Source organism: Pelodiscus sinensis, chromosome 8 (assembly GCF_049634645.1).
Source record: "Pelodiscus sinensis isolate JC-2024 chromosome 8, ASM4963464v1, whole genome shotgun sequence".
In the NCBI taxonomy this organism is placed as follows: domain Eukaryota; kingdom Metazoa; phylum Chordata; order Testudines; family Trionychidae; genus Pelodiscus; species Pelodiscus sinensis.
Window position 1 is genome coordinate 16,352,031 of NC_134718.1, and position 27,664 is coordinate 16,379,694.

A 27,664-nucleotide genomic window follows, 5' to 3' on the forward strand; every position below is an offset into this window, starting at 1 on the left:
GACTGTCTAGGAAGGAGCATGGCGGAAAGGGATCTAGGGGTCATAGTGGACCACAAGTTGAATATGAGCCAACAGTATGATGCTGTTGCAAAAAAAGCAAATATGATTCTAGGTTGTATCAACAGGTGTGTTGTAAGCAAAACTCGTGAAGTCATTCTGCCGCTCTACTCTGCACTAGTTAGGCCTCAGCTGGAGTACTGTGTCCAGTTCTGGGCGCCACATTTCAAGAAAGATGTGGAGAAATTGGAAAAGGTACAGAGAAGAGCGACAAGAATGATTAAAGGTTTAGAGAACATGACCTATGAAGCCAGGCTTCATGAACTGGGCTTGTTTAGTTTGGAAAAAAGAAGATTAAGGGGGGACATGATAGCGGTTTTCAAATATCTAAAAGGGTGTCACAAGGAGGAAGGCGAAAATTTGTTCCTCTTGGTTTCTGAGGACAGGACAAGGAGTAATGGGCTTAAAGTGCAGCAGGGGAGGTTTAGATTGGACATTAGGAAAAAATTCCTAACTGTCAGGGTGGTCAAATATTGGAATAAATTGCCAAGGGAGGTGGTGGAATCTCCCTCTCTGGAGATATTTAAGAACAGGTTAGATAGACATCTGTCAGGGATGGTGTAGACGGAGCTTGATCCTGCCTTGAGGGCGGGGGGCTGGACTCGATGACCTCTCGAGGTCCCTTCCAGTCCTATGATTCTATAATTCTATGATACGTAATTCTTCAGCATCTAGTCTGACCTGCAGCAAGAAATGGGCAGCTAATGTAAATACTTTTCTGCAAATATTTGATGGAACTCATTAATGAATTGGTTTTTCTCAAGTTCACATTTGTTTTTTGTGCACATAATCAGAAAGACTTGATCAATCACCTCTTACTTACAAAAATATCCTAGGAAAGAGAATTTCACCTGCACATTTGAAAACATTCCCAGAAATAAACTGTTAAATTTCATATGCAGGTTTTTGTGTGGAAAATTCCACACTCTCATCCAATCAGAACAGGGGAAAAATAGTATGTGACTTAGGTGATCACGCACTACTAAGTGATACAGCCTCCATTTCAAATATCTATGATCAGTTTTGAGAGTAAAATATTCCACAAAGAGTTTAAAAAAGAATAACGAATTGGCGGGCACTGATATATCCACATTTTTTTTCACCATGAAAGAAGAAATTATCCACTATGTATTATTCAGTTGGCTGTACCTTTTCAGGCTCCCTCCTCAGAGTCCAAGCTCAGATTGTTGATTGTTTTGTAGTCGTGTAAGGAGAATAAATTTTCACAAAGGAGGAAGCTGAGAGAGTAAAACTCATTTCCCATTAATATATTTTGAGAGCTAAACCCCAGTCTTAAGAATCAAAAGTCTAGTACTTCAGCCCACATAACGTTTCTAAGAATGGTTCCCTAGAGTTCTCATTGGCTACGGAAAAAATAAGTTTAAGGAGATTGTTGAAAAGCCCTTATTATCGCTACAGGTTGTTTATCTTTTCAATTAAAAAAGTGGCAGAGCCTGGGCTGGAGAACAATATAGGAAGTTTCTAATATGAGTGGGAGAATAGCTACTTGAAGAGAAAACAAGACAGATAACTTTTGAAGGCAACATCTGTTTTACTTCAGGGAGGAAAATTTGATTTTAAGTGCAGCCCTAGCAAAAAAATAAAGATCACATTTCATACAAAGAGAAGCTCCTTTTAATGAAAGTACTACAAATGGAAGAACAAATATAAAAGCAGTTGTCTGAATTGCATCAGAGACTGGGTTTATGCGTCTAGCAAAAAGTTACACTTCTTTCAAATACATGTATTTCGTCCATGTAGCCGAATAGTTGGTCTTCCAACTGTGGCCAGTTCCAGATACTTCATAGGGAATGAACTTCCCTGTTATCCATTCCCAGCTTTTGGTAGTCAGAGGTCATTGTCGACAGAACTCAGCAGCAGTGTAGACGCAAGTATAGTTTTGTCAACAAAAGTCCACTTTTGTCGACAAAACCCTGTAGTCTAGACACACCTCCAGTTTTGTGAGATTCCTTTGCAACTTCTCACAGATATCTTTGGATTTAACTATCTTGCAGAATTTTTTATCATCTGTAAACTTTGCCAATTCATTTTCACCCCTTTTTCCAGATAATTTATGAATATGTTGAACAGAACAGGTCTATGTACAGATCACTGGTGGACCATGCTATTTAGCTCTCTCTTCTGTGAAAAATTGACCCTTTATTCCTATCCTTTGTTTCCTATCTTTTAACCAGTTCATGAACCATGAGAGGGGACCTTCCCTCTTGTGCCATGACTGCGTATTTTGCTTAAAAGCCTTTGGTGACGAACCCTGTTAAAGACTTTCTAAAAGTCGGAATGCACTTTATCTACAAGATCACCCTTGTCTCCATGCTTGTTGTGACTCCCTCGAAGAATTCTAATAGATTGGTATGGCATGATTTTCCTTTAAAAACCTTGTTTAATCTTCCTTAACATGTTGTATTCATAGTCTGGTTCCGAGGTTAAAGTTACTTGTCTCTAGTTGCAAGGATTGCATTTAGAGCTTTTTTTAAAAAATCGATATTACATTCATTATCCTCCAAATATCTGGTAGAGAGGCTTATTGAAGTAATAGTCTGCAGACCACAAGTAGTTCTGCAATTTAATATTCCTCCAGAACTCTTGAGTGAACGCCATCTGCTCTTGGTGACTTATGACTGTTTAATTTATCAGTTTGTTCCAAGATTACATCCAATAAATCTGGGATAGTTCCTCAGATTTGTCACCTAAACAAATGGCTCTTGTGTGGAAATCTCTCTCCCACGCTCTGCAGTGAAGATTGAGGCTATTAATGTACAAAGCTTCTCCCCAATGGCCTTATCTTCCTTAAGTTCTTCTTTATCACCTTGATTGTGCAGTGGCCCCACTTGTTTGGCAGCCTTCCTATATCTGATATATGCAATATTAGTTTTTGTAGTGTCTCTTTAAATTCTTTTCTGGCCTGCCTAATTTTGCTTTTTCACTTGACTTGCTGGAGTTTGTGCTTCTTTTTGTTTTCCTCAAGAGGATTTGACTTCCAATTCTTAAAAGATTTATTTTTTTGGTTCTGTAATTGCCTCTTACTAATCTGGACGTAGTGACTTTTTTGGTCCTTCTACTTCTTCTCCTTCTTGTTTGTTTATTTTGGGGTATATATTAAAATAAAAATTTAAAAAATCCACGCAGTTTGCAGGCATTTCTCTTCTTGTGACTGTTCATTTAAATTTCTATTTAAGTAGCTTCCTCATTTTTGTGTCATTCTTTTTTGAAGTTAAATGCTACTGTGCTGGATTTTTTTTTATATTTGCTCCCTACAATGATATTAAATTTCATTATATGATAGTTGCACATGGGTTCCAGGAGTAGCCTCTCCAAGAAGCAGTTACTAATGATGTCTAGAAATTATTATTATTATTATTATTATTATTAGGTTTTCTGCTCTTTGAGTTTTCTGTCTCTTGTCTCCGTGAGCCTTTCACAATCACTGCCACCATTCTGGGCAGGTTTTTTTGTAGTATATTAATCCTGCTATACTCTTCTTATTATATTGCAGAATTTCTATCTTTGGAGAAATTGACTTAGGATTTTTACTATGTTTGACTCTATGCTTTATCCATAAGATTTTGCCATAGACTAACTGATAATGAAGGAAATGCACAGATGAGATACTGCAAATAAGTATAGCAGAAAACAAACAAGTCAGTGAGGCTATGCTATTGTGACCAGCTAATGATGGAAATAGTTTGTGGGTTAATGGTGTGTTTCCTTACTTTTGCATTAGCAACAACTGAATTCAGCTCTAATGTAAAATAACTTTATCTAGATTCCAGATCCCTTATGTTTCATGCAGTAAATGGGAACAATTCTCAGCTCCCTTAAAATTTAAAAAAAAATGAAAAGGTTGCAATTTTCTAAAATAGGAAAAACACATCACTACAAAAGGTAACTGAGTTGGTACTAAAGTGGACAGTGCAAGTTGATAAAGCATTGGTAGGCATGCCTAAAATTTAAGGTTCAGATCCTCAGCTGTTTATCTGACCCTAAGTATCAGGATGATGATGAGAAAATAGAAGGGCATCTGACCAAATAGAGAAATTACAAAAAATCCACTGTTTATTTATATTCCTCCAGGAGAAACTGAAATTTAAATATGGCATAAACAGCAAAGAAAGAATTATAGCATTATATTTTCATGGAGAACTGCAGCTGACATCACAAATGACAACAGCAAAGTTATAATATTGTAGTTCATGTATTATTAATTCTGTAATCTTACGCTATACATTGTTATGTTGGGGCTCTGGTAGTTTTTAACTGTATTCTTGCTCTTTTCCCAGAAGTCTCTCTTCATGCTGCAGCCCAGGACAAAGAAGTGGAATGCTACACAAGAATGCCTTTCGGCGGACTCCACCCTTACCTCGGGGTAGGTTCAGTGGAATTACAGGACCAGCATATCAACAGCTAGAAGAGTCAAGGATCATAGATCAGGACACAATACCTTGTCAAGGGTAAGTAATAAAAACAACTGAGGCTATCAACTGCAAAATAAAATAAATAAAAATCTCTTACTTAGAAAATCTCTTTTGCTATTACAGTACTAACTACAGGTTGAACCTCACTAGTCCAGCATCTGACCAGTACCTAACCAGAAAATTTGCTGAACCATGGGAGGTCAATATTGTCTAGCAGCATTACCAACACATTCACTGCTTACTGGGCTCTTAGAAGATATTTAGGGTTAAATTAAAGCTAAATAATAGCACAGAACATAGACGGCCAGGACTGGTGGCTGTAAACAAACTTTATAGGGCCCCAGGAAACTTATCCACACCCTTGTTAAGTGGACACCTACCTAACTAAAATAATTCTGGACTATGGATGTTGCCGGACCAGAGAGTGCTGGACTAGAGAGATTCAACCTGTAGTTTTCAGAGCATTATCCATTAGGTGTATAATGTTAAAAGCAAAAGTACAGTTTTAACACATTGGCCTTTGAGGATATCATATTTTTATCCTCATCTCCCGGGGATAGTCACATCTATCAGGGATGGTCCAGACAGTAATGGGTCCTGCCATGAGGGCAGGGGACTGGACTCGATGACCTCTCAAGGTGCCTTCCAGTTCTAGTGTTCTATGATTCTATGATTCTACGTGGATGGATGCTAAAAAGCCTGAAGAAGAAATGATCAGCATGGACTGAAAGGGATTACCCACTTGCCACCTTTTATAGCTATTGTATTCCTCATGTACCAGTGTTGGGATCTGTAATTCGAATGAGTTGTACTCGGCATTGTCTCCACCACCAGTACTGACCTACTGTGGGAAAACAAATAGTACAAAGCTAATATTTAGTGTACAGTTATAAAACATAGTTCCTTACATACATTTGGGCTGCTTCTAGACTGGCATGATTTTGCGCAAAATCTTGCCGCCTGTCTACACTGGCTGTGAGTATTTGTGCAAGAACACTGACTTTGTACTGTACAAAATCAGTGGTTCTTGCGCAAATACTCTGACGCTCCCGCTCAGGGATAAGCCCTCTTGTGCAAGTATTCTTGCGCAAGAGGGCCAGTGTAACAGCCCTTTTAACAGCCACGTTAATTTCTTGCGCAAGAAAGCCCGATGGCTAAAATGGCCATTGGAGCTTTCTTGCGCAAGAGAGCATCTATACTGGCATGTGCCTTTGCGCAAAAGATTTGCTTTTGCGCAAAAGCATCCGTGCCAGTGTAGACACTCTTGCGCAAATACTTTTAACAGAAAAACTTTTCCGTTAAAAGTATTTGCACAAAAGCATGCCAGTCTAGACGCAACCTTGGGGTAGATGTAATTTTTCACTGGCCTTTGCTCTTTAAAATGCACACGAAGTCAGGAGGTTTTTCTTTCTCCATCCGTATTCAGTAAAAGATGCAGCAGTTGTATGCAGCATCAGTGTTACTCTTAAGGCTTGCATTTCAAAAGTTCAGCTTCCTTTCAAGGCAATTGATGTTGCAGCTGCTTGGTTCCTCTGAAACCCAGTTCATAATATTTGAGTATACCTCAGTGTTTCCAGAAGATCCTCCAGAGCCTGAACAAATACAATTCTTGTCAGATGAGGAAGAAATGTCAGGGATGTGATGTGTAAATGCCCTGCATCTGGCACTTAACTTAATTCACATGAGCTGGTAGAAATCAAGATGAATTGCACCGAAATCAGTGGAGACCTACTGATATAAAATGAGTGTAAACTAGAATATAAGCAGCTTCCAGAATTTCCAAACTGAGTGCCACATCCAAAATGAATAAAATCAACTGAAGAGACAACATGGGCTTATGTATGATGGCGTTTGTTTATAGTTTTGAAGGTCAGAAGCAACCATTGTGCTCTTCTGCTTTGACCCCCTGGATAACACAGGCCACAAGTATTTATTGGAATATATATCTGTATTCAGAGAGTGCTTTTCTCCCTCAGGTTCCCGAGCACTTGACAGACTGCATTCTGTGTACGTAGCAATACAGACTTACCTTTGGGTTGGAGGATACCATCTCAGTGGCACATGGTATACTCCACAGCAGTAGGGGAAAGCAATATTTTCAACCTGGACACTTGGGCCAGTCATAACTCTAATAAAAAACTGTATCAAATCAGATCAGAAAGAAACCTATTCTGAGCCCCCTTCAGATAATTGTACCACTAGGGACTATTGAGAACAGTCAAACACATTTATTTTAATGGTCTTTTTGGCTTTTTATTTTAAATTATTTTTTTACCTAAGTCATTACAATAATCCCTTTAAATTACTTAAGGGATTCATTGGCTAACAAATACAATATCTATTGTGAGGCCGTTTTATTGTACTTCCTTAAAGTATAGCATGTTTAAGGAGAGCTGGTTGCCATAATATTTCAAGGCTTTGAAAGGGCATTTGACAAAGTTCCTCACTAGAGTCTGCCAAAAAACAGAAGAAGTCAAAAGGAAAAAAACGAAAACAAAAAAACACTAAGACGGGAAGCAGCTTGTAGGAATAAATAGTCAATTTTCATCATGTTGGAAGTTTAATAGCAGGGTGCCTCAAGGGTTCAGTGATGTTTCAATATATATATGAGTTCTGGAAAGGGGGAGGAGTAGGGAGGTAATAAAAGTCACCAATGGGGCACAAGGTTATTTAGGTTCTGAGACAACTGAGGAACTTCAGAACGAATTTGCCAAGCTAAGTGAATTGACAACACCATGGCAGATAAAGTACAATGATGATAAATGCAATGCAATACAATGTGGAGGGATACAATCTTTCAGGATTCTAAATGAACTGTATCCATGTAGGAGAGAACGTTGCTCAGCGTGCTACTTTCTAGTCAAAACAAACAGGAATGATAGGATGCATGAGGAACCTCGTGGAGAATCAGAGAGAAATTATTATACAGAGAATATATAAATCAATGGTTCAACCTCTTCTGGAATGAGCTCTGCAACACTGCTCAACCCATCTCAAAATAATATTTCAGAACTAGAGAGGTTCCAAAGACAGATGATTAAATTGATCATGGTTACAGAAAATCTCTCATATGAAGAGACACTGAAAGGGCTGTGATTGTCTGCCTCAGGAAGGAGACAAATAAATGGGGGCATGATAGAAGTATATAGAATAATTATAGTTTAGAGAAGGTAGGTTGGGAGATTTTTCTGTACCTGTCTCATTACTCATGATTGAAGGGGCATTCAATGCAATGAAAAGGTGCCAACTTCATAAATTATTAAAAATATAAAAAGTACTTTTTCAAACAATGCATAAATATAATATTAGAAAAAGGATGTGATATTTAGGTGGATAACACTGATAGACTTATAGTAGTTAATGCTAACAACTTTGGAAGGACGTAAAATCACACAGTCAAATATGTAAGCCAATCTCTGCATAAGATGTGGGCAGATTATCACACAATTGTCTAGTGCAGGATATCCTATACCTTCTCTGAAACAGTTGGTGCTGGCCATTGCCAAGATGGGATACCAAACTATCTGGAACTCAGGTCTGATCTAATCTGTCGATTCCTATGTTTCTATAAAAATAATAAAATTAAAAAATGGATATATGTGGGTGAGAGTAGCAGATTTTTGCTACATACTTTTATGCTTTAGGGGTTTCCATTGCCTGCTATTGGGTATTGCATAATGTGGGTTTGACAAAGTCCATTGGGTTCATTCATTTAATTCAATAGCTATTGTTTCAGGCCATGTACAGGCAGTCCCCGAATTACGCGGATCCGACTTATGTCGGATCCGCAGTTACGAACAGGGATTTTCTCGCCCCGGATGACGGGAGCGGCGGGATGCCCGGTCCCGCCGCCTGCGTCCTCCGGGGCGAGAAAAGCTGCTCTGCGTCTCCCTGGTCTGCTGAGGGGAGGGGAAGAGGAGCCAGATCAGCGCCGCGGTCCCGCCTGGGTCCTCTGCCGCTTTGCTCAGCATCTCCCTGGTCTGCTGGGGGGGGACGCAGCTAGTGCGCCCCCCTCCCCCAGCAGACCAGGGAGACGTGGAGCAAAGCTCTGGGCCTGTGGTAGAGCAGGTGGGGCACTGCCGGTTGGTCCCGCAGCATCGCTCCTTGGCGCTACTGGACCAACCCGGCAGCACCCCAGCTGCTCTGCCCCAGGAGCCCTGATTCAGCTGCTGCTGATCAGTTTCAGCAGTGGCTGAATCTGGACGCCAGTTCCGACTTACATACAGATTCAACTTAAGAACAAACCTACAGTCCCTATCTTGTACGTAACCCGGGGACTGCCTGTACTTTTCTCTTTCTTCTAGTTGTTGCCAGTATATACAAATATGCCCCCAAACAAAACATGAATGGCCTCTCAGTGTGCCTGTAGAAGCTCTAGTGCTTATGTGCATTCCTACACTAGAATGCTAGGAAAAGGTCCCCAGATAAGCACAGCTGTATCCAGGGCCAGGGTCACAGAAATAATTGTAGCCAAAAAGTAGCAAAAATTTGCACTGGAAAATGATAGAAGAATGGAATCTTTTTGTAGATTGGCAATTCTGAAATCCCTTGGTGCAAGTTTTAGAAGGTTCTGTCACTGAAAGTCTGTTCCAGACCTAAGATTTGTCTTTGCTTGGGGTAATTTAATCCCAGCTACATGGATATCAATGCCACTGTCGGAGCCCATCTCTGGGGCATACATAAAAAGCATACATTGACATAAGGAGGTTGTTTGGATATCCTGCAGGGGATGAACAGCGACTCCGAAGTATGAGCACCCTGATCAAGTTAACAGATAGGTAGGGAAGTTGTGTGTCCCCTTCACTGGACTACATAGTTTTTTGTTGAAGTAAATACAGACAAATAGGGTCAAAGTTGAGGTTCTCCTATTGGCAGAGATCCAGTTGCCTGCTTAACCCAGTCAAATTTCAAATAGTGCTGGGGTTTTGCGGATAAATCGGGTCCTTAAAAGGGCACATTAATTATAGGATATTTATTATATGATGAGTTGAATCTGTCAAACTCGTGTCATCTCTATGTCTGTGCATGCTCAAGCCACAGAAGGTTTTTCTTTTTTCTTAGGAGCTATCAATCTGAAGCAAATAAGGAAATTCATAGTCCCACAGAAGTACATATGAACAACTGCAATTTCAATTTATTTTATTGGCTGGTTCTGTTAGTTTGCAGTGGTTGTTTTTGGTCACTATTATATTTTAGTTGTATTTGATCTCTTTTTTTTTAAAGTAGGTACCCATGGAGATGCAAATTGGAAAGGGTTCAGAAAGGAGCCAAGAGAATGATTTCAGGTCTGGAAAATCAGCTTTCCAGTGAGGGACTTAAGAAGCTCAGTCTATTTAGCTTATCAAAGAGAAGGTTAAGACATGACTTCACCAAAGTCTATACGTACCTACGTGGTGTGAAAGTTTCTGACAATGTGTTAGCGGGGGAGGTTTTTAATGTGGAAGATAAAGGCATCACAACATTCAGTGGCTGAAAAGTGAAGGTACTAGAAAAATCTCAAAGTGGAAATGAAATACAACATTTTAATGGTGAGGGTAAATTAACCATTGGAATACCGTTGATGAAAAAATGTCTTTTCTGTCCTCTCGGAAATTCTGAGATGTTGACATTTTTATTTGTCACAAATTGGGTCAAAAAGACAAATTCTCTTAATTTTTCACCACATGAAATATTCTGCAAGATTCCATTCCAGAAGTTATCAAAACATTTCATTCAGAAAAAGTCAGAGCACTGTATCTCAACCACTTTGACATTATCAAAATGTTCTGATATTTTTTCCCTGAAAATGAGAATGCAATCAATCATTGTTGCTAAGCTTTCTGATTTTGTCACATCAGCATTTTCCAGCAGACTAGGTCTTTTGTCACAAAATGCTGATATGACAAAACCAAAAAGTTTTACAAAAAACTTTCAAGCTCAGACATCTTTCTACAAGGTATACTGTTGTCCACTTCAACCCTAAGTTAGTGGGCTTAACACACAAGTTACTGGTTGAATTTGTACAGTATTATATGAAGTCAGACTAGAAATATTATAACGGGGGCTGCTTTGGCCTTCAAATTTTTGAGTCGGTGGACAACTTCTTGGGCCACAGAGCTGAGGAGACCACCTGGACCACAATCCACAGAGCTGGGCCACAATCCAACCGCTTTTTGTTGGAGTGGTGCAAGGCCTCAACAACGTTCATTCTGTCATGCGAGAGGGGTAGCCAGCCCAAACCTGAGTGGTGCTGTGATAATGTGAGCCCAGTGACTAGCCTTTGACTGTATCAGTGTAGTACATACTTCTCCCACTGCCACTGCTGATACCGGCTGCCTATTCCAGCCTCTTTTTTATGAAAGCCTGCCAGACTGAGTGCATCCAGTAATAGCTGAAGGTATATCAGGAAGCTTTGCAGGAAAGGTAGAGAGAGTGGCTCGCTCAGAGAGCTGTTACTCATTCAGATTTGAAGGGAATGAGGGGTAGGAACTTATGTACAAAGGAAGTCGGATCTGCTGGTGAGGTGGAAGAAGGTAGCCTTCAGAAAGAAGGGGAAGAAGGTCACCAGTGGGGAGGTAAATCTGTTGCCCCCACTCTGTAAATAGTGTTCTGCAATTCTTGGCATATCTAACCATGGCTTACAACAGGGCCCAGGTTAAAAAAAAAACAGATTCGTACTAGCATTAATGTATGTGGCATTCTTATTATCTAAGGCTGAGTCAGTTTGCTATCTGCATACATGTGTGTGGTTTAAGTCTTGAATTCTGTTATGAAACCCAGATCCTACAAGCATGAGGGGATGTCTACACAGAAAAGTTATTTCGAAATAACAGCCCTTATTTTGAAATAACTTTCCTAGTGGCTACACAGCCAAACCGCTATTTTGAATTTATTTCGAAATAGCGGAGAGCTTATTTTGAATTTGGCAAACCTCATTCCAGGAGGAATAACGCCAAATTCGAAATAGCTATTTCGAAATAAGTGCTGTGTAGACACTTATTTCGAAATAGGGGGCCTCCAGCCTCAACCAAGAACACTTCCCTTCCTTCCCCCCCCCCCCCCCCCACCAGGAGCCCTTAAAGGGGTTGACTCTGGCCAGAGTGCCTGTGCCAGCTCTAAGCCTGCCAGCCCAGAGCCAGCAGTTGCTGCACCTGACCCAGTGGCCCCAAAACATGAGCCAGCAAGCCACTGGCAGCCAGCCCTCCACCGCTCCCCAGGAGCAGTCTGCCAGCTCCCTGGAGCCTGCCAGGGCCCGGAGAAGGCAGGCAACTCTCTGGTCCAGGGTGGAGATCATGGACCTTATTCAGGTTGGTGGGGGGATGCCCCCAATGTCCATGATCTCTGCACTAGAAGAAAGAACGTGGCCGTCTATGGCAGGATAGCCAAATTGGTCCGGTAAGACCCCGAACCCTGAGCCTTGGGCTTCCCTTCCCCCTTCTTCCCCTTGCTTCCCCCTTCCAGCTCCCTCCTCCCAGGTTTCCCCCTTCCCTCTCCCACTCTCTCTTCTCCCCTCTCCTGCCTCCTTTCCCCAGTCTCACCAGAGTTTCATTCCCTCCCCCCGAGTTTTGATAACTAAAGAGAGTTTGTGTTCATGAAAATCCATGTATTTTATTTGACATCAGGAAAGGAGGTTAGGGAGGGGTAAGTGGAAGGACGTGAGGGAGGAATGAGGCATAAGCCACCGGTGGGACAGACCAGGGAGGCTCTTAGTGCTCCTCAGGGTGGAAGCTCTTGTGCAGGGCTTCCTGGATACTGACAGCCCCCTGATGGACCTCCCGGATGGCAGCCTGCAGAAAGTGCAGCCAGGCTCACAGCAACGCGAGAGAAGCACCAGAGTGCCCAGGGGCAGCTTTGGCTCCATGTTGCAGAGTGCTGTGGTATCCCGAGTGAGGGCAATCAGAGCAATCAGAGACAAAATGCTTTGCTGTTCCTCATCGAGGTAGGCAAGCAAGCAGGGAAACCTGAGAACCGGCTGTCTGGGGGTGGGGAGGAGGGATGTCCCTTTAAGCACAGACCTCAGATAGATAGACTCAGGCAGCAGACCCACACAGTAAGTCCTGATCTGGAGCCCTGCTGGAACAGGTTCCGGCCAGCCTCAAATGCTATTCAGAGTTCACTCAGTGTGGATGCGCTATTTTGAAATAGCAAAATGCTATTTTGAAATGCATTTTGTGTGTAGACTCGTTATTTCGAAATAGCTATTTCGAAATAACACTGTAGTGTAGACGTACCCTGAGAGTTTAAGAAATCCTCATATTGATTAATCAACTAGTACCAGCTTGTATTCATTTACATTTCAAAGGATGGAATTCTGTAAACTGCTCACCGTGCCTTAATCCAGAAAAACACACATATGCACAAATTGCCACACACACATACATTAATTTTGTGTGTGTGTGTTTGTTTGATATTTTTAGTGTTATTTTTAAATCTCTTGTTCTCTGGCATACCAGCCTGGGCCAAACACAAGGGTACAAATACTCTGAGGCTACGTCTAGACTGCAAGCCTCTTTTGAAAGAGGCTTTTTAAAAAGATATTTTCAAAAAAGCATCTTTTGAAAAAGAGTGTCTAGACTACAAACATTACTTTCGAAAAAGCAAGCCGCTTTTTCAAAAGAGAGCACCCAGGCACTCTGAATTCTCTCTTTTGAAAAACCACAGTTTGCATTATATAGTGCCTTTTTTCAAAAGAGCTTTTGAAAAAAGGCATTCTTCCTCATAAAACAAGGTTTTCCACGGTCGAAAAAACTGCCGCTTTCTTTCGATTTACTGTCGGCAGAACACGGCAGCAATTTAGACTCAGGGGAAGTTTTTTTGAAAAAAGGCCATTTTTTTCAAAAAAAATCCCTATAGTCTAGACACACCCTGAGAGAAATCTGTTTCTGACCCAAAAAAGGAAGTGCCGAAAATCACACAATATGGCTTTCCCCTTGAGATTTACAGTGCAATTGACTGTAGATCTCACAAGGAAGTCTAGTCTTGCAAAAATGTTTGTTTAGCTCTCCAACCCCTCCATTTTCCACATAAATATCTGAAGTTCTGATTGCAGAGCCAAACCTACAAAGTACTCCACATCTTCTGGGGCTCATTCATCATCTGTCAGTCTACAGGTTTGACAGAGATTGCACATTCATCTTTAGCAAAGGAGAGCTGTTATAATTGCTTATGCCTGGCTAACACAAATATACTCCATCTGCTGATTTTTCTTGTCTTTTCTTGCTTGGGGGAAGTGTTTGCTGCTTTCCAGAAATGCCATGTCACCTGATTTGTAATAGGGCCCAACAGTTTAGAGTTTGTTGAGCAGAGTTAATATCAGTTGATTAATTAGTGCATATTGCTAATTCAATAGTAGAAAAAAAACTATTTAAAATTAAATCCATAAACAAACAAAGCACCAGCAGGCCATTTGCATCCTCAGAGACTGACTGTGGTTGGAGGGTGACAGTCTATTTTTGATTAAGTGGCCAGCATTTTGACTGCAGGTTATAGACAATAGCTGCTTACATTTCAGGATAGTAACTTACAATTTGATAGAGTACTGCCCTGTTTCAGATTATGTAACCACACACATCCAGACGTGTGTGTATAATACAGACCAATGATGCCATATAATGCCATTTATAATGCCCAATTGAAGTGAGTTGAAAGATTCCCCCTTACCTACGTGGCTTTATGTTTTGACCCATACTTTGAATATTTAGAGCTGGTTTGCTGTACAGTCCAACCTGCTTTCCAACCCAAACCTCCCTAGCTGCAATTTAAGCCCATTGCTTCTTGTTCTAGCATCACGCATTAAGGAGAATAATTTTTCCCCTTCCTCCTTATAATGCCCAATCAGGTACATGTCAGAACTCTCTTAACCAGGATTCTCCGGTTCAGCAACATCCATGGTCCAGCATGGATGCTGCAGGACCAGGGAGTGATGGGGGAGGGCCAGCAATAAAGTTCTCTGCTAGGCTGGCAGGGCAGTGGGCTACCCACAAGGAACTGACAACAGGACTGCCCAGCATGTGGTAGTGTGGCTGTCCAGTGGGTCTGGAAGGCCTGATGCATAGCGTGCACGTGCTGGCCGAGGGAGCCCCAGTGTGCAATGCACAGAGCTGCTCACAGAGCCCTGGTGTGGTGCGCGCAGCAGCTAAGGAAGGCCTGGTGCACAGGGCTGCCCAGTGCCCTAGCGCCGGGCTGCCTGGCAGAGCCTTGGCAGTGATGGCTGCCCAGCAGGTTGGCAGAGCTGTGGGACCAGCAGTAGGTGGGGAGCTGGCTGGGAGGCCAGTGGCAGGCCAGGGGGGGGTAATGGCAGGGGTCCAAAAATGACCTCCCTCATTCTGGCAAAATCCCTTATCCGGGACCAGTCAGGTCCTGAGGATACTGGACCAGGAAGTTCCAACCTGTACTTGAAAGCTGCTATCATGCCCCCTCTCAGTCTTCTTTTTTCCAAATTAAACAAACACAATTCTTTCAGTCTTCCCTCATAGCTCATGTTCTCTAGACCTTTAATCATTTTTGTTCCTCTTCTCTGGACCCTCTCCAATTTCTCCATATCTTTCCTGAAATGTGGTGCCCAAAACTGGATACAATACTCTAGTTGAGGCCTAATCAGTGAAGAGTGGAGAGGAAGAATGATTTCTCATGTCTTGCTCACAACACTCCTGTTAATGCATCTCAGAATGATGTTTGCTTATTTTGCAGCCATATCTCACTGTTGACATATTTAGTTTTTGGTCCACTATGACCACTAGACCCCTTTCTGCAATACTCCTTCCTAGACAGTCACTTCCCATTTTGTATGTGTGAAATTGATTGTTCCTCCTTAAGTTGAGTACTTTGCATTTGTCCTTATTGATCTTCATCTTGTTTACCTCAGACTATTTCTTCAGTTTGTCCAAATGAGACCACTCTAGCTATAATGATTTGAATGTTATATAATAATTGAATTCAAAGGAAACAACAGCAGGCACAAGCCAACAAGTTTGTTCTGGTTTGTTTTGTTTTCATTTATTTATTAAACTGTCCTCTCTATAGGTGGACTTCTTTCATCAATATAGATTCTTTGAGATGTGGCAGCAACAGATTTTGATACTTGGACTTGAAATATGTCTATTTTCAGTCAGTTTTGCATGTTTCTTTATCATTTGCCCAAAAGTTATTTTGCAACTTTCCTGAATACTTCCACAATGATTCACAACTGATATCTCTTCAACAGGAGGAAATCCACAAGGTATCTCAAAAGGCCTGTCAAAATTATCCAGTATGCACTGCTACTTGGAGTAGGCCAGGAACATTTTGGACACAGAGGGTGTGTCTACACAGCAAAGTTATTTCGTAATAACGGCCATTATTCTGAAATAACCATGCGAGCGTCTACACAGCAATTCTGTTATTTTGAAAAAATTTCAAAATAATAGACAGCTCATTCCGATTTCTGTAAACCTCATTCTACGAAGAATCATGCCTCTTCCAAAATAGCTATTTCGAAATAAGATGTGTGTAGATGCTCCACTTCCACTTTTTTGAAATACTCCCTGTCAGCCGACGGTCAGGGCAGTGTGTGTGTGTATGTTTCCGAGAAAAGGTTTAACGTCCATGCCTTTACTGCTAGGACCGGGGTCCCATCGCAGAGGGTGGCCAGCAGGCCAACAGACGCCCCGTTATATAGGAAGAGCTTATTACATCTTAGATTTCAGCTGCTAGAATTCAGAATTCCTTCGCAGCGGGCAGCCTTGGAGAAAGACTGAAAAATGCCCCAGTGGATCCTGTCACCTGGGAGTGACACAGATCCAAACGCCCAAGCTCTTCCTATAACTGTCCCTTTAGACCGGCTGAAGTTCTTTTAAATTGTGCTTGGTTCTATTACAGCAACTGAAGGAGTCAGGTTAAAGCTTAAACAGTTACAGGTTTATTGAGGAAGCTTATAAATCATATGGTTGCAATGGCTATTGTTCTATTTCTTAACTATTAGCAAAATATAGGTCTTAAAAATGGTTACAAAGAAGATAAAGATAGAAAAATAGAAATAATGGTACCAAGTAACAGCTTACTCTTTCTATGTGTACACTTAAGACAGAGGACCACATCCAGGTACCATTTTTACCCCCTTCTGTGCCTCTCGACTCCAGCATGTCAGGCCAGGGCCGGTCCCTCAATCCCTAGGAAAGACGAAAATACGAGGTGGGCGTCCCCATAGAACCTCGGGAGGTCAAACACCTAACCCGACCAGCAGGTAGAGGGTAGAATGACACTCAAAGTGAGTGTATGCTGGGCCCATCTTTTATACTCATGGGGTCACGTATTTCTCTTTCTTATCTGTAATGCCAATTGATGCTGGTCTGTCTGCTGTGAGACCAGTTCTTACAAGGGAGTTGTAAACTTAATTTACACTTGTAAGAGAGAATTTGAGATGATTAAATTGGAAGTACGGGACATTGTTTTCTCATTTGGAAATTCCCCTCCCAGGGACTGTGTGTGTGTTCGAATCAACATAGGTGCCAGCCTCAGCCTCGAGGCCAGCTTATTGACTTAGCTGCTCTCTATCCACATATCTGTGTTTCAGCTTCTCAGGATCAGATGAGCCAGCATAGACTATGCTGATATTATTGCTCCTTCTCTGCCCTGTGCTTCAGAGAGGCAAATAAGATGGATGATATGGGGTTAGTATGTCTGGCTACACTCCCCACCAGAGCCATTCTATTCCTCCTTGGGTCTAAATTGAGTTAGCATGTCTCCATTAGGGAAGTCTGCCTTGGACTAATTTTGAGGTTTCCCTGCAGTGTAGACGTGCTATTTCGAAATAAGCTATTTTGGAATAACTATTCCAGAATAACTTATTCCGAAATAACTGTGCAGTGTAGATGTAGCCAGAGTATATAATTCTTTGCTTCTGAATCACTTGAATGGGGTGTTAGAGTAGAGAAAGTGTTGAATTATATGTCCAGTGATTACACATGGGCTGTGTCCAGACTCAGGGGTTTTTTCGGGAAAAGTAGCCTTTTTCCGAAAAAACTTCACCTGCGTCTAGACTGCGGCCGCGTTCTTTCGAAATTAAATCGAAAGAATACGGCTTTTCTTTCGATGGTGGTAAACCTAATTCCACGAGGAAGAACGCCTTCTTTCGAAAGTGCTCTTTCGAAAGAAGGCGTTCTTGAAAGCAAACAGGCTTTTTAGAAAGAGAGCATCCAGACTCACTGGGTGCTTTCTTTCGAAAAAGCGGCTTGCTTTTTCGAAATTCCGCGTGCAGTCTAGATGCTCTCTTTCGAAAGAGGCTCTTTCGAAAGTATCTTTCGAAAGAAGGCTCTTTCGAAAGTATCTTTCGAAAGAGCCTCTTTCGAAAGAGGCTTGCAGTCTAGACATAGCCATGCTGAAGATGGATATACTGAATTGTGTGTACAGCAATCAATGTTCAATAATCACGCTAACTACAATCAATGGAAATCTGGTGAACATGGTGCCTTAGGGAATCTATATTTCTTTTTTATTAGTTCTTTAGCTACTCAGACTAAATGACACACTACAGTGACATGAGGTAGTTAAGTACGTGAGTACTGCAATGCAAGTCAAGATGGCTAGTTTCTAACAAGTATCAAGCTACATTTGGGCCTTGAAGTAGAAACTCAGAAAGGCCAAATTGCATTATGGTCAAATCTTGTTTTTCCTTACTCGTGCGCAATGCATGTAAGCTTTTGCTTTTACATTGTCTGATTAAATAGTGTTGTGAAAATGTGATGAATGTAAATGAACTTTTTCAACAGATGTTCTGGTTGTGTCATACAAAATGAAAAAGCTATTTTTTTTGTTATTATTTTAGGTATTCATCCACTGGTTTAAAACCGCCTCAGAATACTTCAATAAATATGCAACTGCCTTCACAAGAGACAACTCCTTATTTTAATAATGTGGATCAGAAGGACTTGGTTGGATATTCTTCATCAAGGGCCAGTTCAGTTCCCATCATCCCCTCAGTGGGCTTGGATGAAGCCTGCATGCAAATGCAAAATGTTTCTGAAGTAACAGGCGTCAAATGGTGCAAAAACTCCTATTCAGCTGAACTTGTCAATGTCAGTGGCCCAGGCAACAATCGTCTTATAGCAGAGCAACAGGAAGTGAAAATTTTGCTAGAAACTGTCCAGGAGCAGATTCGAATTCTGACTGATGTAAGGAGGTCAGAGGACTATGAACTGGCAAGCACAGAATCAGAGAACAGTGCAAGTGAAAACACAGCTTTTCTGCCCATGAATCCCATGGCGAAATCAGAACGAGAGGCAAAGTTTGTCTTAAGAAGCGAAACACACAGAGACTCAGCATTGACCAAGTGACTGAGGAGAGTGGGGGGGTGGGGAAATAAAGGATGGGTGCATTCAATGCTTTGCTAAACATGAAGGAAGGAAATTAAATACAAATTATTTATATGCATTAATTTAAAAGCATCTACTTAGAAGAAACCAAATAGTCGATCACCCTCATATCATAGTGTTTTTTAATAAAATATTTTTTTAAAAGAAAGAAAAGATACAGGAGGGATAAAGCATACATCTAAAGATTTTTTGTTTTGAGGTTTTCTTTTTGGGAGGGAGGGGGAGTTGGGTGTTTTCCCCCTGAGTTACCCATTCAGTTGCAGAATACAGTATGTTTTTAAAATGTCCCATTTGGCTGTTAGAAGGTTTGGGCTATGCATATTTTTCAAAAAGGCCAAATTCATTCTTAGACTCTTTGGTTTCAAAGTAGAGCTGCATTGATCTGTCCACCAGCAATTCATTCGCTGGTGAGTAAGTTCTTCTTGAGTAGCCTCAAATAATACAGGCCCATAATTTCCCTCCTGATTGCCTGTAGTTTAGTCCCTGAGTCATAATTTTAAAACTAATCAACACACACACACACACACACACACAAAGCCTCATTCTTTCCAAGTCTAAATGCTGAAGTATGGTTCTAAGCCACCTAAAATCTGAAGCAACAGTAAATCCCTGATTCAGCCCAATGCTTAAGCATGTGACTTCCTTTAAGTACATGAGTAGTCTCAGAGAAGTAAATGGGACAATCCCTGACCATTGAGTTATCACGCACATCCTTGGCTTGTTAGATCAGGGCTTAAGAGCAAGAGTTGCAATGTTCAAATATTGCACTGTGCAGCTGCATCTCATTATGAACTATGCTCATGAAATTTGGATTTTCAATGGCTACGTCTAGACTGGCATGATTTTCCGGAAATGCTTTTAACGGAAAAGTTTTCCGTTAAAAGCATTTTCGGAAAAGAGCGTCTAGATTGGCACGGGGGCTTTTCCGCAAAAGCACTTTTTGCGGAAAAGCGTCCATGGCCAATCTAGACGCGCTTTTGCGCAAAACAAATCTCAGCTGTCTACACTGGCCCTTTTGCGCAAAAGTTTTGCGCAAAAGGGACTTTTGCCCGAACGGGAGCAGCATAGTATTTCCGCAAAAAGCACTGATTTCTTACAGTAGGAAGTCAGTGCTTTTGCGGAAATTCAAGCAGCCAGTGTAGACAGCTGGCAAGTTTTTCCGGAAAAGCGGCTGATTTTCTGGAAAAACTGGCTAGTCTAGACACAGCCAATGAGAGAGGGAAAGAAGAAGAAAAGATAGTGTTGGGGGGGGGGGTGTTATGAATTTTCTACCAATGGGAATTTAAACCACATTATTTTGTCACAAAAATCAGTTTTTTGAAAATGTTCTACTTTGAAAACATTTTTGAGCACTCCAAATGAATACTTTTAAAGTATATTTTAGTATGGTTTGTTCAGAGATCAGTTGGGAAGATACAATATGATCAATAGTTGACATACATTTGTTCATGCTGTACTAATTTATTTCCATATTCAATTTTTCCCAGTCATTTTAAGTAGACATGACTTTATGCTTGTGAACTTTTAAGGCCCCCCCTTTACTGCAGCTGGTTTGGCATGGGTGGGTCCATGCATTTGCAAAGAGCTGTCTTGTCTTAATAAGGTTGTGGACGGGTGCATATGTTCTGTCAAATAGATCCATTGGGAGGATAAAGGTTTTAGAAAAGAAAGATCATTTGCTGGTTGCAGTGAGGGTGACCAGACAGCAAGTGAGAAAAATCAGGACAAAGGGGTAGAGAGTAAAACGCATCACTATAACAAAGAAAGCCCCCAATATCAGGACTGTTCCTATAAAATTGGGACATCTGGTCATTCAAGTTACATTTTCTGAAGCACTTGCTTTCTTACATTTTTTTTTCTGTTTTTCTCCTGTATCCACAATATATGGTATGCCACTAATACAGTGACCTAAATTCAGTAATGACATGTGAACCACTATTTTGAAATGCAGTCTGTTTAAATTATTTGTTTTAAAAAATGAATGAACTGTAGTACATAATTACCAAGTAACATTCTCTGTTCAATGCCAGGAAACTGGTTTCTTTATTAACAAAATCTACAGTATACACAAAATGTATTCAAATACAAACTCCTCTTACAGCAAGGAAATTGCTAAAGTTATCAGATATGCCCCCACTTTCCAGTTCACAAGTCTCAAGAGTGAATTTCCAAAATAGAACAATCGATCGGTTGTATGGTGAGATGGAATAAAGCAATATTTCAACTTCTGTCTAGTGAACTGAACAACAACAGAAAAAAGCTGAAGGCATATGCCGTTTATTTTCCCCCAGTTAGGGCATTATGGAAAAAAAATAGTATTCACATTAAGAAGTTGTGGGGGGGTTTTAAAGCAAAGGTAATGGAATTGTCTCCTTTATACAATTTTCTATGGCTATAATCTTTGCTGTGTGTTTTCAATAAAAATACATACGATAGCAAATTATGATTTATCCCCCTGGAAGGAGCATCTTTGGTTTTGACATTCCTTTCTTCAAACATCACTAGCTCAGATTCAGCTGGACTTGAGGAAGGAATTCTCTGAGAGAGGGAGTGGGGTGTTTTGTTGTCAAAGAAAGCTCTAATCCTGCAATTTGAGATGTGTGGATAGTGTCCTATTTACTTTAGCAGGGCTCAGGGTGGGTGTAGCAGGCTGCTTCCAATGAGGGAACTACAAGATCAGTGTATAATATATACTTTTCAATTTGAAACCTTTTTTTAAACTGAGGGAAGTTTGGCCTTATTGCCCCAAACCCAACTACGTATTCCAATCAGAAAATTCACCTTTTGAAATGTATTGGAAACACACAGCAGGATTTCTGGAGAAGAAAGAGGCAATGCCTTTCTTAAAAGAAAATGTTAGTTTAACGTGCTCAAAAGCAGGAACGGTGGAAGAACGATGTATTAAAAACTGACGGGTGTCTGACTGAATAATAGATGAAGATCTGAAATGGGGGGAAATCTTCAGCTCATGTTAGAGTTGCTGTCTTGTATTCAGCAAAGGATGTGTGACTGTGATATGTTACCTGTGCTATTCAGTTTCAGCATGTTTGAATAGAGAGACCTTAATGCTAACCTTACGCTAGACTAGTGTATTATTTGTGAAGAATATCATTTCTGCAATTATTGATTGAAAATTTCATTGTTCCAAGAGGAAACAGTTAAAGAAGATCTAGAAAGACCACTTTAATATGAATTATATGTTTCTCTAATGTTAAGTATTTCCTCCTGAACTGCTATATTTTATAGTTGACTGGAACACAATTTTCTCTGACTTCTGGCATTTTAATTATGCTGGCCACAGAGAAGAATTCATAAAGTTACATTCCTGAAATACCAGCTCATATTTTTGTTCTAACTTGCACTCCATACAATCCCCCTGAACACAAGATGATTAGAAGGGGTGTAAGTCAGTGCACTATAGAATGTAGTGCACTATAACAAAATTACATCTGTTCCCCAGCTGAGAAACCAACTAATAATCTTCCATGGAAGAAGCTCTAAACTCACTGAGGTACACACAATATACAACGAATAGTCTTGCAGCATCTTAGAGACTAACAAAAAATGTAGAGGGTATCATGAGCTTTCGTGGACACAACCCACTTCTTCAATAATTAAAATTTACAGCTGATCTGTAAAGATCAAATATGTTAGGTGTGAAAAATCCACATAGGTTGTTACACTTCTCTAAACTGGGAGAATAGCTAATTAAATGATTTTTAATTGGCCAAGGGAAATCAACATTTCTTGAGCATATTACTATTGAACAGAATTGTAAAATACGAACCTAGAAAGTTGTAGATGTTTTGCTTCTGAATAGGGTTTCTTAAAAACAACCCCCTTCATGCCTCCCTATTAGTAGAGGGCTCCCAGCAATCTAAAATGGGAAATGTAGTGATTATGGACACATTTTCACATTGTTTAAAAGTTATTAACCATTGAAAACATTATAATTCCATAAGGCAATACTGTGGCACTCTAACTTACGTTAAATATTCCTTTACTTCATGAATAGCCTTCCTGAGTAAGGCTATCAGAATCAATTAGGGAAAAACCATTAGATAGTTCCCAAGATTCTCAACTGATGTATATTCATACAGCTCCATTGAATTTAGTGGAGTGATGCCAATTTACATAATCTGAGAATCTGTCTCAAATATCTTCTACCAAATTGAACTGTTCAATACAGTTCAGAAAAAAGTAATCTCTCATGTGATATACAGAGTTCTGCTTTGATCCATGAGGCTATATTTGTTTTTAATGTGACACTTCTACTGATATCAATGAAAGTTTTGTGCAAACACTGTAGAGTGTGGATCACAGTGGTTGACTGTCAGGAATGATTACAGTATTGTGGCTATCCCCCCACAATAATCCTCAATGAGGCCCAGGTCAGCAAAGCACTTATGTATAGCTTGAGTTTACATTTGGAAACCATTGAGAACCATATGCTCACAGTCAAGTATTTTTAGATGCCTTGTTGAACCATAGCCTAAATGAAGGTCTGTGGAAGATACCAGACCACCTTCAAATCAGCTTACAAACATAAGTGCTGTCATGAATGTATTTTTAAAAAATCCCTGGATTTCAATAAATTGTCAGGGACAATGGTGCATAAGCACTGTTTCGTATTTATGATCAGTTGTATGCACTGGTAAAACACTAAGAACCTGATCCTGCGATTGCAAAACTCTCAGAACTTCAATGAGAGCAAACCTGGATCCCAATCAAAATAGCACAGCATGGAAAATCAAAGGTGCCCACTCGCTTTATCATCTCATAGGACATTTTAGATGCTGGCACCTGATGTTTTGTATGTACTGTGATCACAGAAAACTGGAGTGAAATCCCGCTCAATTTATTTATGCCAGTTTTCCCTTTGGACGGAATAATGAATTTCTTTGGCCCTTAGTGTGCAGTGTTTGGACTTGATATTTGCAGATTAGCCACATTATATTCTTCTATGGATTTTAAATTGCAGATTTGAAAAGTTCAGTCATTGAAATGTACATCAAAGAGTGCAAGCTATGTCAAAGCTCTAATGTTCTTACTGGACAGATATTGACATCCGTGAGTCTTTGTCCTGTTGACTTGAATTAGCTTGGTCACTGGATTGGAGCTTACAGAGCATTATTTTCTAGTTTTTTAATATCTAGCTAGAAAGCATATAACTGAAAACTGGAAAGTTATTGGAAATACACCCTTGATAAGGATACAATAGTTAATAGTACCTGTATACTGCACGCTGTTAAGATGATGTAATCTTTACAAATGTATGAGTTGTTAAAATTGTGTGTGCATTGAAATTGCCAAAACACAATCTACCTGAACTTCTCAATAACTGAGTTTGTAAATTTTAAAGAAGAAGGAGAGAGAAAGCTTTTAATTCCCTGCTCTTTATTGATTGGTCTTACACTGGGGGAATGGCTAGACTGCGGGGGGATTTTGGGATACCAGAAGTATCCCAAAACAATTCCGCTGTGTCCAGGGAACACATTTGCTCTTCTGCTTTTTTTTTTTTTGGTGGCGGTCACCACCCTCTGATTCTTAATTTTTTTACCCAAGCATCATTACTGAAGTCCTGAGTTATAAAGACAGAGAGATTTGCTGCTTTGACTTATTTTCTTCAAAGAACTTGAATAGTTCTCTTTGTATAAAGGTCCTGCAAAGAAGGAGATATTTCTAATGCTCCAGACTGCTATTTTAGTGAAACTTTTTATTTTCAAATTAGTACTAATAATGTAAAAAAATCATAGCAAACAAAATCTACATAATTTTTTCTATAAAGGGAATTATATTTTATATGTATAATTAATACTTTTTTACTAATGATTAAAGAGTATAAATTAAGTATAAAACATACCGTATGCATATGGCATGTATATTCTGTGTGTGTTGATATAGCCTTCAGCAGTATCTAATCTAATTGCATCAGAACGAGACCTTTGTTCCATTTAAATTCTCTATTTCCATTCGGCACCAACTACAATATGTAATGTGTGACAATGGGTGTTCATGCCTTATAGATAAGCTTTGTCTCATCCTCTTCCTTTCCCTTTAACTTGAAGGCCCTGTTCTTCACTGATTTCCATTCCATGCAATATTACTGAAGTCAAAGGGGTTGCAATGGCTATGGAACAACACAGAATGTAGATCACAATGCCATATTCCAACACCCTTACTATGGTTGAACTTAGTTTACCCACATAAGGAATAATGTCATTCAGCATCTGGCCTTCAAGATCAGAGGACTTAACTTGTAAGTCCAGAAGCAAGTAAACTTAAGCTCCAATCCTTCAAGGATTTAAACAGTTAACTCTATGTACTATGTGTAGCCCCAACAGGGATTTCCCAGTCTTTGCAAGATATGGGCTTAAGTGATTTTAAACGTTAGCATATTTTTAGTATGTCTTGATGTTGTTCTTTTATGATTCCATGAGGTTTGTAACACTTCACAAATGATGGAGTCAAAATGTCTCCCATTATTTTGTTGTCTATTATGTAACCATAAGGCCTGAGAGGTTTTGATCTCTCTTCTTTTGGAAACTCTATTTTTTTCAGTGCCAAGGATACCCAATACTAATATCTACATGAAATAACAGAAATAAATGCTGGCAATAGTCTGACTTAACCAGATTAAAACTTCAACATGCTTGAGGTCCAAGCATACTAAACGGCCAGCTTTTCTGACCAAACAAAGTTATTTTGGGGAGCTGATGATTCTTTACTATACTACAGTGAATACTTTTGTGTGTACTACTGCTGCCCCTAACAGTGTGAAATGTTTTCTGAATATACACTTACATTAAACAAAAGTTATGTATGAATTCCTATTAGTATAAGGGGTGAAATAGGACTGCAAACCCAGTCCAGTACTAGCTGAGCTGCATATTTAACTAGATTTCCTTTTATTGGAAAACTCGTTATTATATTGGAAAACTAGTCCTAATGAATGTTTGGCAGTCATTAACAATGAAAAGTTCTATTAGTAAAATAGCTTCCAACTCTTTCAGAAAACCAAAGACCAGTATCCACACATGAAGTTACCTGAGTTATAATTTCAAATGTTGCTTTTTGCATCCCAATATTATTAAAGTTCCTCAAATGGTTAAGATTTTGAACATATATCGAATCAAATAATTTGATGGGATTAATGCTAAACCACACAAAGTAGCTATCACAATAGATGTATTACCATTTTAAAATAATACTTGCTTTGGAAAACTAATAAATGTGATTTTATCTCAATCAGTGTCATGAATAGTTGGAATCTACTTATGTCCAACATTTTAAAAATGGTATTCTAAATTGGTTACAACGAAACAGTTGGTGTCTGTTTTTTTCCAAAATAAATAGTGTCAGCAAAAGGTAATAAGGAAGAAGTGGGGAAATGAGAAGATGACTTAATGTGGTCTTTTCTTATTTCTGGTAGACACTACTCAGCATCTTGTACTTTAAGAATTACATGAGAATATTTTGAAATAATATTTGTCTCATTGGACAAAATTCAGTCCTGTACAAAATGAGCACAAGCCTTATGTAACATTTAACAGCCAAATACATTTTTAAATAGTGCTTAAGTGGGCCATATGTGTGCTATAGACTTTGGTTGGCTGTCTGCATAAGAATGAATTTCAACCTTTCTGAAGGTGCATCTACACTGCCTGGCTTAACTCAAACTAAACTTTGCAAATTGAGATACATCAATTGTGTATTTTATTTTGAAATAGGGAGTGGCTACACAGCACTTATTTCGAAATAGAGCACTTTTCTTCTGACTTCCCTTAATCCTCGTACAATGAGGGTTACAAGAGTCAGAGTAAGAAGTCCTCCTACTTAACAGTATTTTGACACTATTTCAGAATGACTGCCTGCTGTGTAGACGCGGACTAAGTTATTTTGGAATAGTGCTTTTTATTTTGAAATACAGCCTCTCCTCGAGTTAGGAATGAATTACGAACCAAACATTTGGCTGTAACTCAAAATGTTCATAACTCGGACCCCATTGAGTTACTTTGTGACTGCACTGTTCATAAGCGTGGGTTGCGTTCGTAACTCAGGGACCGTCTTTACGACTGCTCAATGGGAGTTTTGGTCGTAAATTAGAATGGTTGTAAATTGACCGTTTGCAACTCGGGGACCATCTGTAGTGTTGCAGTGTAGACATATCCTGAGAGAACTCTGATCTTGTCCAAGGGAGAATCTGTGAGTGTACTCAGAAAAAGTAGTAAAGGATCTAGCTTTACATTAAAAAAAAAATTTGTAAGCTAAGGAATTACCAAAATGAAAGCCATTTCTTAAATCAGGAATATCTTAGAAACAGTTCTGATTTCGCTGATTCTTGAATGGAAGTAACAAATCAAATGGAAACATTAACAGCCTGTATTGCCACTTGTTTAAAAAAATCATATTTCTCCTGTTTTCTTTTTATGAAAAAACATTTTCACGGGTAAATCCAGAATAGATTAAAGGAATGTAGAGTAGTATGAGAAACTACTCTTAACCATAAACTACTCCTTCATGCTCTTCCTGGCTTAAATGATTCCTCTAGTGATCTCAATACTTTTCCATCTGAGCTGGTTTAAATTTTTTGAATTTCAAAGTTTTAAACCTTTGAAATTTTATAAATTTTGCATTTGAGAGGGAGAAGAGGGGAATGTAATAACAAATACATTGTGACATTTCCTCTTCCTCCTCTCTCCCCACTTTTTTCCATCCACCTTTTCTTGCCGTATATACTTTCTGTTATACTAATGAAAAAAAATACAAAGGAAACAAAAGTGTGTCCCCACCCCCACATAAATATATGAGGACAGCCATCCAGGTTTTGTTTTGTCTGTTTCTGTT

The 27,664-nt window shown here is 39.7% G+C and overlaps 1 protein-coding gene across 2 annotated transcripts in view; it reads left to right on the forward strand.

Moving 5' to 3' along the window:
• Positions 1-27,405, forward strand: part of NRG3 (neuregulin 3) — a 906,671-nt gene extending 879,266 nt beyond the window's left edge. For both annotated transcript variants that reach the window (XM_006112415.4, XM_075934800.1), the window contains 2 exons: positions 4,356-4,526; positions 18,271-27,405. In XM_006112415.4, coding sequence (XP_006112477.2) covers positions 4,356-4,526; positions 18,271-18,778 — 679 coding nt within the window. In that variant the 3' untranslated portion in view covers positions 18,779-27,405. The remainder of the gene's footprint in view (positions 1-4,355; positions 4,527-18,270) is intronic.
• Positions 27,406-27,664: the final 259 nt, after the last annotated feature.